This window comes from Lutjanus erythropterus, chromosome 8 (genome assembly GCF_056507025.1).
Source record: "Lutjanus erythropterus isolate fLutEry1 chromosome 8, fLutEry1.hap2, whole genome shotgun sequence".
NCBI classification, from domain to species: Eukaryota; Metazoa; Chordata; class Actinopteri; order Lutjaniformes; family Lutjanidae; genus Lutjanus; species Lutjanus erythropterus.
In genome coordinates, this window is record NC_139324.1 from 15,659,369 (window position 1) to 15,676,021 (window position 16,653).

The window sequence follows — 16,653 nt, forward strand, 5'->3', positions numbered from 1 at the left end:
AGCGAAGCAAAGGCAGGGCGTCAGGGGAGTTGTCGTGTATTGACTGTGCATAGATAAGCTGTATGTGTTTAGGCAGGCGGGTATGTGGCTTTGCATGCATGCACAATTACCCCTAACCCCACCTCCCGGCACACAAACACACACGCGCACACTCTCTCTCTCTCTCTCTCTCTCTCTCTCTCTCTTTCTCACACACACACACACACACACACACACACACACACACACACACAGAGCGATGGCACAGTGTGATGGTTTATAAATGAACAAATCGCCAGAGGAGACGGAGAACGGAGGCTGGATGATCTAAGAGTGATTGAAGTGGATGCAAGAGAGGATGGGAAGTGTGTTTGTGTGTGCGCATGTGTGTTTATGTGTGTTTGAAAGACGGATTCAGGCAAGTGGTGTGAGACGGTGAGAAATGAGATTGAGCCTTGAGAGAGATTTGTATTCGAGGTGTGTGTGTGTGCGCGTGTGTGTGCGCGTGTGCATGCGTGCGTGCAGGTGTGTGAAATGCAGAGCACATAGCAGTCCTGCTGTGCCTCATTAAGCCCATGTTGCGCACAGCTCCGGACCTCGTCATCTCCCTCTCGAAGTGCTGCGAGTGTGTGGGGTATGTGCTGCAGCATGTCTGTGTGTGTGTGTGTGCGCGTGTGTGGGTCTGTGAGCTCTCGACATTGATTTCCTGACAAGCCCCCCCCTGCACCAGTCGTCACGCCGCGGACTGGCAGCGCTGATTTCACCATTTGTATCTCTCCTCCCACCACCATATCGCCCTCTCTGTGTCTCTTTCTCCTCTTGTTCTCTCTTTTGCTCGTTTGCGCGCTCTGGTTCCTTGGGTGCTTTCTCTTTGTCAGTGGTGCCTTCCACCATTTCTTTTTTTTCCTCCCCTTTCTCCTTCGTTTTCCAGTTCCCTCGTACTCCTTATTGTGTTTGATCTAAACACCCTCTACATTTCCTATATCTCGCACCCACTTTTCTGTTCTATTTAAACCACCAGCCATCTCTCTTTCTCCGCCGCCTCCCACACACGCACACACTGCTGTCCATCAGATGGGGGCTCGAGAGGGGGATACAGTGTGCCCTGTGAAGTAAAAGTGAGAAAGTGTGTGTGTGTGTGTGTGGTGCACAACTGGAGAGGCATTGAGTGTGTGTCAGCCGTGTCGCCACCGCTCGATTGACTGCACTTGGAACAAGTCAGGGCAGGACTTCCACTCAATTGACCGGGCGATGCTGTACGCTCTATAAAGTATTGACGCCCACACGGATGCCCAAGACACTGGAGCACACACACCTCGTCTTACACACCTCGTCTCACACACACACACACACACACACACACACACACACACACACACACACACACACACACACACAAAAGGAAAGCCCTCTCTGATCCCATCATTGTTCAGTGATATCCGTATAACAGGGTGGCTACAGGTCCTTATAAAGTCGTAACCTATTTTGAATTCACATTTATTAATAAAAGGCCTTACAAAGTATTAAATAGTCTTAATATTTATTTAATGGATGTCCAGTGGTGGTCTAAAATTCACTCCAGGCACAAGAGTTGATTTCAAATGGAGCTGTCATTCTGTTCCTAATAAAAGTGTTTGGACAAATGTTGTTTATTGTTATTCATTTTAAAATGACAATTTAGTTACTCAAAGGAGTGTACCTATATTTTCCCACTTTACTTTTAGTACAAAACTGGCCTCATATGTAATTAAATGGTGGCATCAAAAAGTCTTAAAAAGTCCTAAGGGACCAATTTGTAACAATTGTGCATCCAAAAATGAGTACTACAGTTCAAATAGCAAGTTGGAGCCATAGACTGTAACTTGTTGTCTGTCATGCAAAATTCAGCCTGTTATCTTGAAAACAAAAGCCCGCTGCTCTGAAAATACACACTATGGAGTTGGAGTTCAATGACTGCCTGTGTCACTGCCTGCCAGACTCCATTAACACGCTGCTCAATTTAACTGTTATAAACATCTACCCCTTCTAAACGATTATTAATGATTTGTTATGACTCACAAACAGACACTAACTCATTTAATGAACATTCTGAATGAATCTGAACTCTAATTAACATAAAACGGGCAAACAATAACGCAAGTTACGGGCTGGAAAAGAAATTTCAAAGGATACCACGGTTAAAAAAAATAGTATTTTAAACTGAGCATGTTTCCTTAATCTCTAATGACATATCGTGGTCATGTTATTACAGATTTCTCCTTTAACCTGCTGAAACATAAATACCCTGTGGAAGTCTCTCCACCTCTCTTAACCTCTTTACTCAAAAAAATGGCCATTTGTGCAATAAAGTAAAAAAAAACAAAACATCTTTCCCACAAGGTTTAGTCAGCTTTGTCCTCACATTTTGTAGTCACCAGCACCCACTGAGTGAGAATCCGCATCCTGTTTGTGGTTTCGATGCGGACATCTCCTCTGCAAATCATCTTTTCCACAACAGCGTGGGTAATTATGGTTTATATTACCATGAGTAATTGGCTGTCTGGCTGTATAGGCATTTGTCTGCACCTGAAAAATGACCCAGATGTGAGTGCCAACAAAGGGATGAGCTGAAGAAGAAGAGAATTGATTTAGTTATAGGGGTTTTTTTTCTCTCAGGGGCAAACCTCCTCGGCCCTGGTGCGCATAATGAAATAAATGTCTGCCTTTTATCAGGTTGTACCATCTGATGGCGTGGGGGGTGCCTCTGGTCATGGCCTCTTTGCCGCTGCTAAAGGGTTACTACGGTCCCGCGGGAGCCTGGTGGTGAGTACAGCCAACTGTCCAGCTACTGCATGTTGTGTTTTTTTTTTTTTTTTTTTTTTTTCAGCCAGCGACAGCATATTTTCTGTTAAATTTCCTTTCAAGGAGGGCCACAGCGCTGGCTTCATTCCAGCTCCAAACAGCCTCCTTCTCTCGTAAGATTTTATGTGATCAAAATTGGCAATTATCAGCACATCTTTGAGAAGTAAAAACGCCCCCTCAGACTCTCCGATCCTCGTGGTGAATAGGAAAAGGCATTATTTGCTCGGAGGGTAGTTAAAGGGGTGAGGGAGAAGGGGGGGAAGAGGCCGTGGAGATGAGGCGGTGGAATGAGAATTGGGACAGAGCCTTAATCTCCGGGCTCGTCTCTCTCTTTCCACTCTCGGCTTATTAATAGCTACAGCTGCACAGCTCTTCCCCTCCGCAGTCACACAAGTCTCTCTTCCGCTCTCCTTTTCCTTTGTAACCCCCTCATCGCTCTCTCCCTCTCTCTCTTCCCCCAGCTGGATCACAGACGTTCACGTAGCCTGGAGATTTGGGATGTAAGTAGACCCTTTCAGCGCCGGCATCAAAGCTTCCCCCACTGGGGGGGGAGATGGGGAGGAGGAGCGGGGAGGAGGGCTGTCTCTGCGGGGAAATGTGAAGGGTTGCATGTCAGGGGAGCCTGCAGGGTTTTTTCCCCTGTTGGTGTAAGGCCAAGATGAGTGTGTGTGTGTGTGCATGTGTGTGTGTGTGTCTGCCTTGTCAGATTTAGGGGAGTTGCTACACTGTGTATTTAAGTGTTTAGGACGGCTATGAAGGATTATGCCTGTCGACTGCTTTCTGCAACTGGCCCTAAGTCTGCGAGGGCTCTGCCAATCCCCGCCGCAGACGCTCAACCACACACACACACACACACACACACACACACGCACTCACATGCACACCACAACACTCCGCTATGAGCCAAGGTAATCGCGTTGCTGCTCGCAGCATCAGCAGGGAATCAATCTTTCTAAACAAATAAGCAGGCACACACAGAGACAGACTCACGCAGACAAACACACACACACACACACACACACGCACATGCAGAACAACACATAGCTATCAGCTGTGCTAAACGAGCCTGTGTCTCTTTTATCAGCGCTCCTCTCTGCTCCCCGGCTCTTTCTAGTTTTCCATGCTGTCGTGGCCCTGGGGGACGAGCCGCTCAGAGGATCAGGGAATCTTCATTAGCTCTAATTACATCAAACCAGACGAGAGATTAGAGGCCAAGGCAGCGCACGTCAAGGAAAAAAACACAAGGCTCAAACACACGCACCCTGCTGACAGCCCGCTGGGAGTAGGCGCAGGAGAGCAGAGGTTTTAGTAATAAAGGTGAAAAGTGGAAAAGCTGGGAGGGGAGACATAAGGGGTGCAGTTAGAGAGACGGGGAATTACTCAGCAGGAGAAGGGGAAGAAGGGTGGCATAGTGGGGACGGGAAGAAGACGGGAGTGGAGAGAAATAGATTGCCCTCGTCTCTGCCCACGCCCCGTAGTGTGTCTTCATCAGAGTTCAGCGAAGCGCGCCGACAGGACAGAGGAGGCGGGGGAGGAGGAGGAGGAGGAGGAGGAGGAGGCCTTATAGGGGATGAACGAGGAAGGGGAATGAAAAGCAGAGGACAGCGTTTTGTGACGGAGGTGCAGAATTTCAGGGGTTGAGTCAGCAATTGGAAGCACTGGAGCTTAGCTGAGTCACCGCTCTTAGAGGTCCCCGTCGGTGTGCATCATGGGCCCCGGTCAGACGTAGCACTGAAAAACTGAGGAAATTAACTCCAGAAATGAAAGCTAATAATTACCAGGGTTGTTTTATTGAGCTCTAGGGAGGGTAAAGTCAGTTGGTTGGTCGGTCTGTCCACCTCTTTGGTCCAGATTGAAACACTGATTGGATGGACTGTCCTTAAATTTTTTTGCACAGACGTTCCCGGCCTCCAGAGGATGGGTCTGACTGTTCCTCTGCCACCTCCATGAGGTTGACACTTTTTGTCTTTAGTGAGATGTCTTGACAACCATTGGATGGATTATAGAATCAATTACAAATAAGAATTGATTCCCACAAAATATTCACTTGCAACCTTGTACTAGAAAAAACCTACCATATATTGACTAGGGCCACAGCTAACAATTATTTTCATAACTTCATAACTTTCATAATTTCATAACAAATGCTTTACAAGGCTGGATGCTCTCTATCGTTACAGTAAGGTGGCCTCAGTAAACCCCAAAATATTTAAGAAACCAGAAAAGAGACCATCATCGTTAGGGTTATTTAGCTAATGCTAGCTTAGCACAGTGTTTCTGCTGGTAACTTTATTGATGGTAACTATTGTTTCACAACTCTGCTGTAAAGAAAGCAGAAGGACACAAGGAACTGGTATTGTGAATACTTAAGAACCGAAGCCTATAAGCAGAATAGGAATCAGAATTTTTAAAATCCAAATGATACCCAACCATAGATTACAGATATTCATGGTGCCAGAGCATGGACCCTAATCACAAGCTAGCTCTGACCACTGCCTGCTTGATCGCTTTCCCAAAGTAAAGCTACATCACAACTATCTGTCACTTCTTTAATGGTTAATGATTGGAAGATGCAGTCCAGTGTACTCCACACTCAGATCCTCTTTGTCTGTCGTCTCTATCTCCGTCAGCCTTTCCATCCGTGGTCGGTTGTCAGACAAACTCACTGAGAAGCTGACTAGTGTGGTGGAGATGTGAGGACAATAGGTACCTCCCTAATCTCAACCTCTGCGATCTGCACTGGCACAGTGTCTTATATAGGCTTTCATGGTTCCCAGAAGATGTATCTTTAAAATGTGTTTTTTTTTTTGTAATAGAAACATACTTCTTGGGGATTCTGTGCCTTTACTAGATAGAGCAAATCAAGCTTTATTTATACAGCACACACAGACAGATGACAGGAAATTAGGGGAGAGAGAGTTGAGGAATGACCTGCACAGAGGTCCCCAGCTGGAATCGAACCGGGGAATTTGTGGTTTGCACTTCATGGCCTGTAGGGTACATTTACCTATGTGGTTTTCAGTGAAATGGCTTGACAAACATTCTGTAGATAATCATGAAATTTAGGTCACATATTTGTGTTTTCCATATAACTTGAGTGTCTTTACCTGGTCACAGTTGTAATTTGTCCAGTACTTATGACTATATACATGCCAAACTAATCATCCTCAACTGTACTTGTGTTTAGTGGTAATAAACATGCAAAGTCACATTATACCTGCAAAACATTGTATTTACAGTCATTGTGAGCATGTTGGCATTATCTCCAAAGTGCAGTCTCACAGAGCTGCTGTCTTACATCCTTTTAATTTTACATTAGCAGATGTGGTGAGTTGCACCCTACGCACCCTCTTCCTCCCGTTCTCTGTGTCTCCTCCTTCCTTTCTGTCTGTCTCTCAGGCTGTCCCGTCCCTGTGTGAGTGGTTGAACAGGTTGATCGTGATCTTTCACTCAGCAGCAGGATCTTGTTGGTCAGAGTTGACAGCTGCTTTAGTTGAGCACTACCCGGCGCAGGCGGGTCCCTGCTGTACTCTCATCTCCTACCGAGCACTTCAATTAAGGCTCCTTTCATCCGAGCCTCATTCTTCACTTCAGAGCGGCACTGGAGGGAAGGCCAGGCTGAGGCCGGGAGATTGAATCTCTGCGCGTCTGTGATGATCTTTCTTTCTGCCAGTTTCTGGCTTCCACCCTTGCTCACTGTTGTCCTCTCAAAACCCCTCTGCGGTTATCCGTCTTTTTCTCCGTCCTTCCTTAGTCGATCTATTGGCTGCAGCCTCTTTCTGCTATTCCTTTCACTCTTGCCTTGACCTTATCCCTCTCGATGTCTTTTAATCACCCGACGCTTCTTTCTTATTCCTGCTCTTTCTGGTCCTGACCCACAATCCCGCTGTCATCCATCCACCTTTCCATCCTCACCTCTATTCTTGTCTTCACTTTTATCATCCTCTGCCCACTCTGAATCTTCTCTCTCTGTGCCTCCATTTCATTCTCTCACTCTCATTCTTTCCCTCCCGTCTCCCGTCTCGCTCGCGCTCTCTCTCCGGGTAGTGCTCAGCTGTAGAGCACAGCGGACTCTAATGGCAGATCATTATCATGCTAATTAGAGCACTTTGTAGCTGCCGCCCGTCATTCTCTCCTCCTCGCAGCCCCCCCACGCTATCGTTAAAAAGGCCACCCCCTCCTTTCCCCTCTCCACCAACCCGTCCACCCCCCACCTCGTCTCTCCATCATTAACGGGACGTGCGCTGGTGTAATTGGACGCTGTTTATTCCGGAGAGCGGGTTATTAAATCACACCGAGGTGACGCTTGCACAGGTCTCCCCCTGAAACGCTTTCATCATTGTCCCATGCCATTATTGAACCTGCCTGGATGCGCGCACACACACACACTCACACACATGTTCAAAGAAGGTATTCTTTGTGTATGGATGTGAAGGAACATGATGCGTTAAAACGGCCTTTCCTTTTCCCTGTTTCCCTGCTGTGAATCAAAACGCCTACCGCCTCGGATTCCCCTGCCAATAAAAAGTTTAATTTGATAAATGCTCAGTGAGATTTATTTTCGACCCGCAGGCTTGGAAGACAAGTGTGGACAAAGTTAAATTAGGCCAAGGACCTAATATTTGCCTTTTTAGATGCTGCTAAAGTTGCAGTTTCTAGCACACACCAAGGACTTTTCAGGCACAGTGTTGGACGTTTATTCCCAATCCATTTTCATGTCCCTGTGTTTATGGGTCAGAGACAGATGCACTGTGCATTCCAATACCCATACTACCATACTATTTAGTAAGTCAGAAAAAGTATGTCCCACTTGATTCATCCAAAAAAAATCACTATCTTGAGTCGTACATCTATGCTATCTCATTTCTAAATGATGACAGTTCACACAGTTCTCACTATTTCCCTTTGCATCCATGTGTTGACTTATGTACTTCAGAACGATACCAGTTGGTACATCATGTGTTTCCACTGCCAAGGGGGCCAATGAGACCCCACCATGAGTTTTAAAAGTGTTCAGCTCTCAGCAATTTTGTAACGTCTAACTGAATCTCTGTGGATTGAAGCTTACTTTCTATCCTGCGTTGCTGCGTTACACATTTTTCTTTTTTCAAAAAATTGTGATTTGGTTCCAGTTCTCCAATTTAGATGCTGCACTTGGCCATATTGCAATTTTGATAATATCACGATTAATTGTGCAGCCTTATCATAAAAGGTTTTAACATAACAAAGCAATTGGTGACTTTTATTGTGCAGAATTTATAGGAAATGAGATGTAAACTGTTTTACAGCTGCTGAACTCACGATAAGCACATCATGTATGTGCCAGTGTCAGGGTTATATATTCTAAAGTTATTTAACATTAAGACTAGACTTAAGAAAGGAAAAGAGACTTGAGGTATTTTCTGTTACAAAAGACCAGGATGTCCTACTGAATCTGGTCGCAATTTTGCAGTATGCAGGCCAACATGCTTTTCTGGTTATTCTGACCCATAATTCTTTGTGATGGGTGTAAGTTCAAGGTGCAGTGTTATGAGGTAGTCGTATGTCCTAAATGTATGCATGCAACAGTATGTAGTGTTAGGTACTTTGTAAGGGCAGCTGCAGTACATACTGTAAGTAAAAAGAAAAGTATGTGATTTGGAATGCAGAGTCAGTCTCTCTTTTTAAATATCAGTTGAACTTTTTTTTCCTCCTCTGGATCGTGATTAGGCCTATAATTACTCTTGATGTTCTTCCTTTGCACAATCCAATATGTTTATCACATAGGTGCATTTGGCCGGCGCCTCCCCGCCTGTGCCAGGTGCTCTGGAGGACTTGGCTGTCGCACAGCACGGTCTCGCCTGCTCGTCTGCTCGTCTGAGTTACCGAAGCTGAGCAGAAACGCGGTGGCCAGGAACCTGTCTATCAAAGCGAGACAAAGGCCTGTTTCATGATTACAGGGAGAGGTTGAAACTCCTCGGAGCTTACATCACCTCCCAAGAGGTTGCATAACACAAGGCTGCCATTCCAACAAAGCCATCACCCCCGTTTCGCTCGCTTGTCTCGCTGCCTTTCATCCGCTCAGAAATACCTGACATGTCATTACTCTAGCCTGTGCCTCCCTTGATTGTCAACCCTTCATCCCATAGGAATGCCATGTATTTCCGGTGTTGTGAATTTGGTGGCGTTATCTTTTGTTCTGCGACTCCCTCTCGCTTGACTCGCTGAAACTATGTGCCGTGAGGTCCAGAGGTGCTGAGTCAGGCTTTTTTCACTCTGTGCTGTTTATGCACTGACTGAGTGTCCTCTATACATTAGCTGTTGGATGCCCAGTGTCCACCACCTCAACAGTCTCACCTACACATAAATATGCTGTGTTTAGTTTAGTGTCCTGGTGGTCAGTGTGACTCTTCAAAGAGGCTGTAAGGAGGGCGTGATGAGCAAAATGAGGATTGTTTCATTTTCAAAACACAGCAGCAAGATCATTCAGTAACACATTTTTTGAAGAGGTGTACATAAGACTGACATGGCACCGTGGTATTTGTCAGGAACTTGAAGGAGTCTATATGTGTGAAGTGTCATCCAGTCAATCATGTTATTTTTAATGCAACAATTACATGGTTTGAGATGTCTTTGTTATGACAGTTTGAGATTAACCAAGACAAAAAAATATTTTTTTAATGTCAGCTTGACATTAACAAAGTCATCATAACCTGTCAGTGTCTTTGTTCTGACAGCTTGATATTATCAAAGTTAAAGAAAATATTTAACTGAATGTATTAACATTACATTATAGTATATTATTTTCCTTAATCTTAACTACAGTGATACATTTTAGTGTCATGAATAATTTCTTTGTACTTCAGTAAAAGTTGTATATGTTTGGACTTCTCAAGACATTTTGAAATTTTATTACATTGTCAGATGATTTCATAACAATGTTGTGAATAATTCCCTTGTCCTCAGGTAAAATGGCACCATTTGGACTTTTTATAAAGATGTCACTAAATGTTATAAGGCCAGTTTAATGACAGAGTCCAGTACCAAGGTGATTTACAGAGTTACCTGACGGACAGGGGTTAGCCACTTTACTTGTTGCTAAAGTAGGCTAGGCTTTATCTGCTGTTAACTGTAGTTGGCTTTAGCCATTTAGCTCGGTTAGCTGTACAGCCAGCCGTCCTATCAATCTAGCCAACTCAGCACTGCGGTGACACGAGCCAATCCCGGCAAGTAAACCACCTTGATGTTGTATTCCCTGTCAAACTGGCCGCCATCAGTCCTGGTCTGGACAGAGTCAGGTTGATAAACTGATAAATTAAAGGTGGAATCAGCAGGATTTACCCAAGCTGATTGTGACTGCAACAGAAAAATTAATATTGAGTTTAATTCCCAAGACATCAAATACCAATGTTTTGGTTGGGTAAAGTGCCTTGGGCACAGCAAAATAATGAGAATTGCAGACAAAGGGCAAGGTCTGCTAATCCAGATACCGCTACACACTTCTAGTTGGTCATAAGTGATGATTGAAAAGGATAATTTTTCTGTTTATTTTTTATCTTTTGTCTATAAATTATTTTTTTTAAGGAAAATGTTCCACATCATGCCTTTAAAGGATGAGAAACAATAATTTTACTGTAAGTGAAACATCAGACCGGAACTTTTATCCTTGTCTACACCAAATCTTATCTGACCACCTTCTCAGATTACAGTCATGCAGGAAATCTTGTTAAATGAGTTTCTGTGGTCTAATCTGTTTAGACAGCCCTAATATCTAAACATTGGACACCTAGTATGCTATTACAGTATAAACTTTATTAGGATATATGAAACTGTACACCTGGATTAGAAATTAAATTAAATCCTGTGTTATTTTTCTTCATTTGACATTTTCTTTTGGCTTTAAGGGTCATCCAAACCCACAATTCCTACTCCTGGACTACAAGGAGGCAAATGGAAAACAGCCATCAGAGATAAAACAACAGGAATGATCTTTTAATATCTTTGCTCATTTGGAGTCTTCTTACTACCTGTGTTTGTGCTTTGCAGATGGTACGTGCCTCTGTTCAGCCTCATCTTCCTGATGATCTGCTGCTACGCCAGGATCATCTGTGTGGCCAATGAGAGGGTGAGTGCTCAACATGCATCCTGTCAGCGGCAGCAGCCTGAGACACTGGCAGTTTGGCTGAATCAAAATGCATTGTGACCTTTTAGGAAAAAATGACATTAGTGAAAGCTGACGTCTCTGAGAACTCAGACAAGATTGCTGTTTTTGTGTTCTCATATCTCGTAGTTGGGAGGAATACAATGATCAGTGAAAATCCTCACAAATGCACCAATACAGATGTTATATGCATTAAAGCGATAGTTCACCCAAAAATGACAATTCACTCAATATCTATTAATGTAATAATTAATATTATTAATGTTAAAAAGGAATACAAAAAAACACAAAATGTCTCCATATTGCTTGTGTGGTGTAATCCAAGTGTCCGTAAGCTGTGACATTAAAATTTGACCCAAAAAGACGCCATTTACACCATATTTTTAGCCTAAATGTCAACTGTAGCCTCTCAGACCTGATCCATGTGCACACAGTCAACTGTACGCATAACAAGTCCCTATTTCTGAGCAGATCTCCATCTGTTGTCTGAGTCGCTTCCAGGTAACATGTAAACACAGGTGTAAAGGTATCGCGAGATCTCGTATATCTCATGTTGCGCTGCTTGGGCGAGAGCTTGTGTACATGCTTCAGGTGTGTGCACGCGGATCAGTTATTTACATTTTAAAACTAATTTCTGGGTGAACTATGACTTTAATTTAAAAAAAAAAAACATTGCTCTGATAATCAATAACCATTTCATGGATAAATATGGTATATTACAACTTGGATCTTTTTTCAACCTTTATACTTAATCAATAGTGATAAAATTGTACTCGCAATTGCTGAAATGTTGCACATCTCTTCTACAACATCTGATGGGGCAAAAAACACAAAGGTTCAGACAGGTTGTAAACAAACCAACAGTTCAACCAGTTTGTCCGAGCTGCTTGATTTGGAGATAAAAGTACAAGGAGGTCAAAGTGGAACCAGGGACTCTGTAAACCATAAAACATGCAACAGTTTGGGTAATAATTTTGCAGTTTGTCTTTGTTTTTTCTTCACATACATTTTGCTATCCAGGGGATTTGTTTTTCTGATGGCCTGACCGCTTTAAGTGAACCGAGTTACCAGATCTCAGCTGTTAACCTGGTGAGGCCTGTAGAAAACTCTTAAAGGGATAGTTTGGTGCTTTAAAAGGTTAGTTCAGATTCACCAAAGTCACACAGTAACACAAAAAAACTAAGTGATCGAGGCAGCAGTAGACTAAGAGCTCATGTGTTCTGTGAGGTAAAATTACTGATTTTGCCAATGGAGTCTGGTTGAGCATGAAAGAGGGCAATAATTGGTTTATGTAACTGCGGTCTCCTGTCAGAAAAGGCTGTCTGACAGCAATGTAAAGTGGTGAAAATATGGTTAACACTTTTTAAGTGATATCTTTTTTTTAGTTGGTTAAAATATGTTTTGCTGCTGACCCTGACCGGAGCAGTACATCATTTAGCTTCTGGTTTAGTCGCCCTCTCTGCCTCTTCAAATTGGGAGCATGTTGGGCAGCAACAATGAGTCAATTAATTGATTAGTTGTTCAATGAAAATTAGTCGCCAGCTGTTTTGATAATGGGTTAATCATTTCAGTCATTTTTCAAGCAAAAATGTTAAATATTTGCTGGTTCCAGTGTCTTAAATATGAGGATTTACTGTTTTTCTTTGTCATGTATGATAGTAAACGAAAGGTCTGTGGGTTTTGGACTGTTGGTTGGACAATACATTTTTAATAGATTAGTTGTTAAAATAATCAGCAGCAAAATAATCAATCATGAAAATAAGTGGTTATCTCAGGCCTAAATAAAACCAGACCAACACAGAAAAAATAAGATCTGTCATGCAATAAGCAGGAATTATTCTTTAAAGCTACTGATTATTCAGATTACATAACATTCTTGTTTTGTTTATGTATTTTAAGGGTCTTTTTTCACAATACTGGGAGGCAGCAAAGTCAGAAGCTTCAGTTTCAACTCTATGGTGGCTTTAATTTCTTTATTAAGAACATTCACTTTTTCCAACTACCCAAATGTGAGGATTTCCTGTTTTTCTCTATTTTATATAACTGTAAATTGATCATCCTGGGTATTTGGCCTGTTGGTTGGGCAAGCAAGCTATCTGAAGACATCGTCTTTGAGGGTGCAGACTGTTTCTCTTCAATATCATATTGTGAGTTGATTAATTGATTTAGCACTTAGTCGATGTCCTCCATGCTTGCTCGTAGCTCTCTGTGCGTTTCCATTGTGAGGCTGCAGTAGGAGCCCAGAGGCAGCATTCCACAAAGTTCACATAGCTGCCATTCCCCTGATCTGACGACACCACACACACAATGTGGCTGTGGTGCCGGTGGAAGGGTGCTGCTGGCAGACTTGTGTTACAGCAGTATGTGCGTGGGCTCCTGATGTGGCTTCAGCCTGATTCTCCCGCACTGTCTTTTTGCATTTGGTGAATCACATCAGATTTGCAATGAATTGTCATTGTGAATGTTGCTTTTCTTTGTTTGGGTGAAAGAGTGGGACAATGGGACGGTGAGACAGATTCAAAGATAGCCGGGCTACAGGCAGACGACATTGGAGACAGACGGCAGGTAGCTGAAGGGAAGGGAAAGGAGAAGGGACTACACAGCTCTTTATCATGAATGTGATAAAGAGAATGAATGAATGTAGCTGGGTTGCAATCTGCATCTCATAACTCATTCAGCTCACAGTATTATTCAGCTGTCTCTCCCTCAACCCCCCGTCTCTCTCTGTATCTCTGTTCTCCACCTTTCTCGTTTTTCCCTCTCCATCTCTTTTCCTTTCCACCTCCGCCTGTCTCTCTCTGTCTCTGTCTCTCTCTCTCTCTCTCTATGCCCCCCTTTTCCCTGCGCTCGCTATGTCTCTCTCCCCCTTCTCTCCGCCGTTTTGCTTTCTCTATCATATTTATGAAGAGCTCAAGCCTTATCTCTTTTCAGCTGCAGGCTGTCTCACTTGAAAGAATTTCAAAAGCTTTGAAAGCAGGGTAGGTGGCGACGCAATGGGGAAAGGGATAAAGACGAGGAGGAGGCTGAGTGAAGAGAGGTGGGATGTTAGCTGGACGGAGAAGTTTTCTCCACTTTCCAGAGACCAGACCAGAGAGGGGGAGGCTTGTGGGAGAAAACGACTCTATTTCTCATTAGTTTACCAAGTTCAAGTCATTTACACCAGGATTATTTAGAAAAACATGGACTCACTCTGAGTGACTGTGTGAGTTCGGACTAACCAGAGGGATTTGAAAGCTAATGAGTCATTATCAGGGCAGACAGAGAGGTCTGGGAGTGCGGTGGTGTGTTTGTTTTGTGGATGCGATCTGTACATGCCCACTCCTTCCCTCCTAAGCCTAATGCCTCAACACTTAACTGGCTGAATTGCTTGACTTGCAGTGGCACGACTTAATAGAGATAGCAACAAAAGCCGGCTACGCGCTCTGGACACCTGGCTGAAGCCTAATGATATTGCCACTTATTATCAGTGTTTGTTGATTTTGATGGATAATGGTGCTCAGGTGGACAACAGAGGGCTGCTCTGGAGCAAGTGCAGTCCAACCAAATGGCTTTGTGTGTGTGTGTGTTACACTAAACAAACACACTATATTTGCACATAACAATGACAATGACAGTCATGTAGGGCTGTGACAGTAAGGACTTTTTCTGACCGTGGTGAAAAAAACAACCAATTCCTGCAGGTTACTGCGATTAGATTTATTTTACATTTACACTTTATTAAGGGATACTGTGATAAGCGTAGTGTAGTTCTTTTAACTGTATGCTCACACCAGTGCCGACAAAGCATCAAGTAATTCCAGCACGTAATTTTCTTGGGAAACTGACATTGCACACAAATCAAAGTTGAGCTGGTCCCAACCTTTTTCAGTAAGTTGTCAACCTGACAGTATGTCAGTCAATAAACACCGCAGCTTCTCAAGACCAAGAAAAGTCTCATCTGTTATTTCCCAACTGCAGATAAAGCTGAGCCGGGAAGGCCAACGTTAAGCTAATGCTAATACTAGTGATCTACCTTTACAATGTCAGCTCTGGTGTGATTGTATCCCTTTCAGAAGCTTTGTAATCCAGCCTCGAACTAGAGCTGTTCCAGTTAACTATTCTTCAGTTCCTGTCCGAATCTGATATCTGAATTTGGATATCTGCCAATCCTGATATTACACCATTACTAGAACTCCTTTTTGTTGATGACTCTGTTTTGCATTTGATATTTCATTTTCCAGAATACAAATGTGAAATGTTTTGTTAGTGTTTATGATGTGTTTGTTCAGAACATGATGGTTTCTCTTTTCTGACCTGTTGTAAGATAAATCCGTAATGATAAATCAAACACTGAATGTCTTCTGTGATTAATTATCCAGTTTACTGGTGATGACCGTAATGAGCTCAGCCCCACGGCAGGCATCACATGACCGGGGTATTGCGGTAATGCAGTTATCGTCACAGCCCTACAAGCACGTCAGCACAGTGAAACCATGGAAACATTGAGTTAATAAACAGCAGAACAGAAGAACTGTTAGCGCGTATCGTTCGTGCTGCCTCTTTGTGCGTGCGTGTGAAGCTCACACCGGGCCTCCAGAGATTTGTCTCTGATGTCTTCGGTTACATAAAGCCTCTGGCTTCCTACACCCCCTCCACCCCTGTCCCACCATTACAAATCCCAATCTTGTGCATGTTAGTGTGTGTGTGTGCGTGTGTGTTCCTGCGCGTGTCTGTTGACATTTTCCCTGCATTCCCCCGAGAGAGGAGACAGAGGAAGAGCGAAAAGTATTCCCACGTTCTCTCTGGAGATATCAGATCTGCCATGTTTGCTCCACTTTTTCCCTTTTCTTTAACACTTCTTCAAAAAAAATTCTCCCCTTTTCTCGACACCCTTTGCCTTTTCTTCTTCTTCCTCGTGTCATATTATGTGCACTGAAGCTGATCAGTTCCCCCTTTTTGTAGGAGATGCTGGGAGCTGTTTAAGTGCTCCCCTCTGCCTCTAACCCCGGCACTCTGCTGTGAATCAGGCAGTTTTGCAGGAATGGGGGAGAAGGCGGAGGGACTCTGCGTTGGTGTGATAGTCACTTGTCACTGCAGGCGCCGACCTCTAAACCTGAGGCCACTCCTCTCTAGGAAAAAACTAACTGATTTAAATGATGAAATCACTGTGTTGTTGTTGTTTTTGCCCTGACCTTTCCTCTCCACTTTGTGTATTTTCTGCACAGATGCAGTCATGGTTGGGAACCTTCAACCCAGAGAGAGAGAGACGAAAGGTAATGGCCTGTCTGACCGTCGCATTTCTCCACTAACACTCACACATACACACATACAGTACGTGCATACACACCGAGTGTGAGGATTAGAGTGCGTGCAGGATTAGCTCTTGTGGTCATGCTGGGTTGGTGTCAAACAGCAGGCAGTAATTTGACCTCATGACTCCTACGCTTCTCACTGTGTGTCCACTTGTGGGTGTATATATACATGTGTGTGCGCATGTATACGTATGTTAATATCTGGGAGCTGTGGTGCCCCTCCAGACTGCTCCTGACCTTAATGAAACAGAAGAGGAAAAGGGAAAAGCTAACTATAAAATATATTAGAGCTTCAGCAATTAGTTCATTAATCAATTAGCTGTCAACTAGTTTGATAATTAATTAATTGTTTTGAGTGCTCTGTGTCGGGAAAATTGATGATATGTCTTTTTCTGGTTCCAT

The 16,653-nt window shown here is 43.6% G+C and overlaps 1 protein-coding gene across 1 annotated transcript in view; it reads left to right on the plus strand.

The window, feature by feature from the left end:
* LOC146322641 (cyclic AMP receptor-like protein A) overlaps positions 1-16,653 on the plus strand; it is a 72,695-nt gene that overhangs the window by 15,758 nt on the left and 40,284 nt on the right. Inside the window, exons 7-10 of the mRNA XM_084724675.1 lie at positions 2,692-2,781; positions 3,282-3,320; positions 10,846-10,924; positions 16,165-16,212. Coding sequence (XP_084580801.1) covers positions 2,692-2,781; positions 3,282-3,320; positions 10,846-10,924; positions 16,165-16,212 — 256 coding nt within the window. The remainder of the gene's footprint in view (positions 1-2,691; positions 2,782-3,281; positions 3,321-10,845; positions 10,925-16,164; positions 16,213-16,653) is intronic.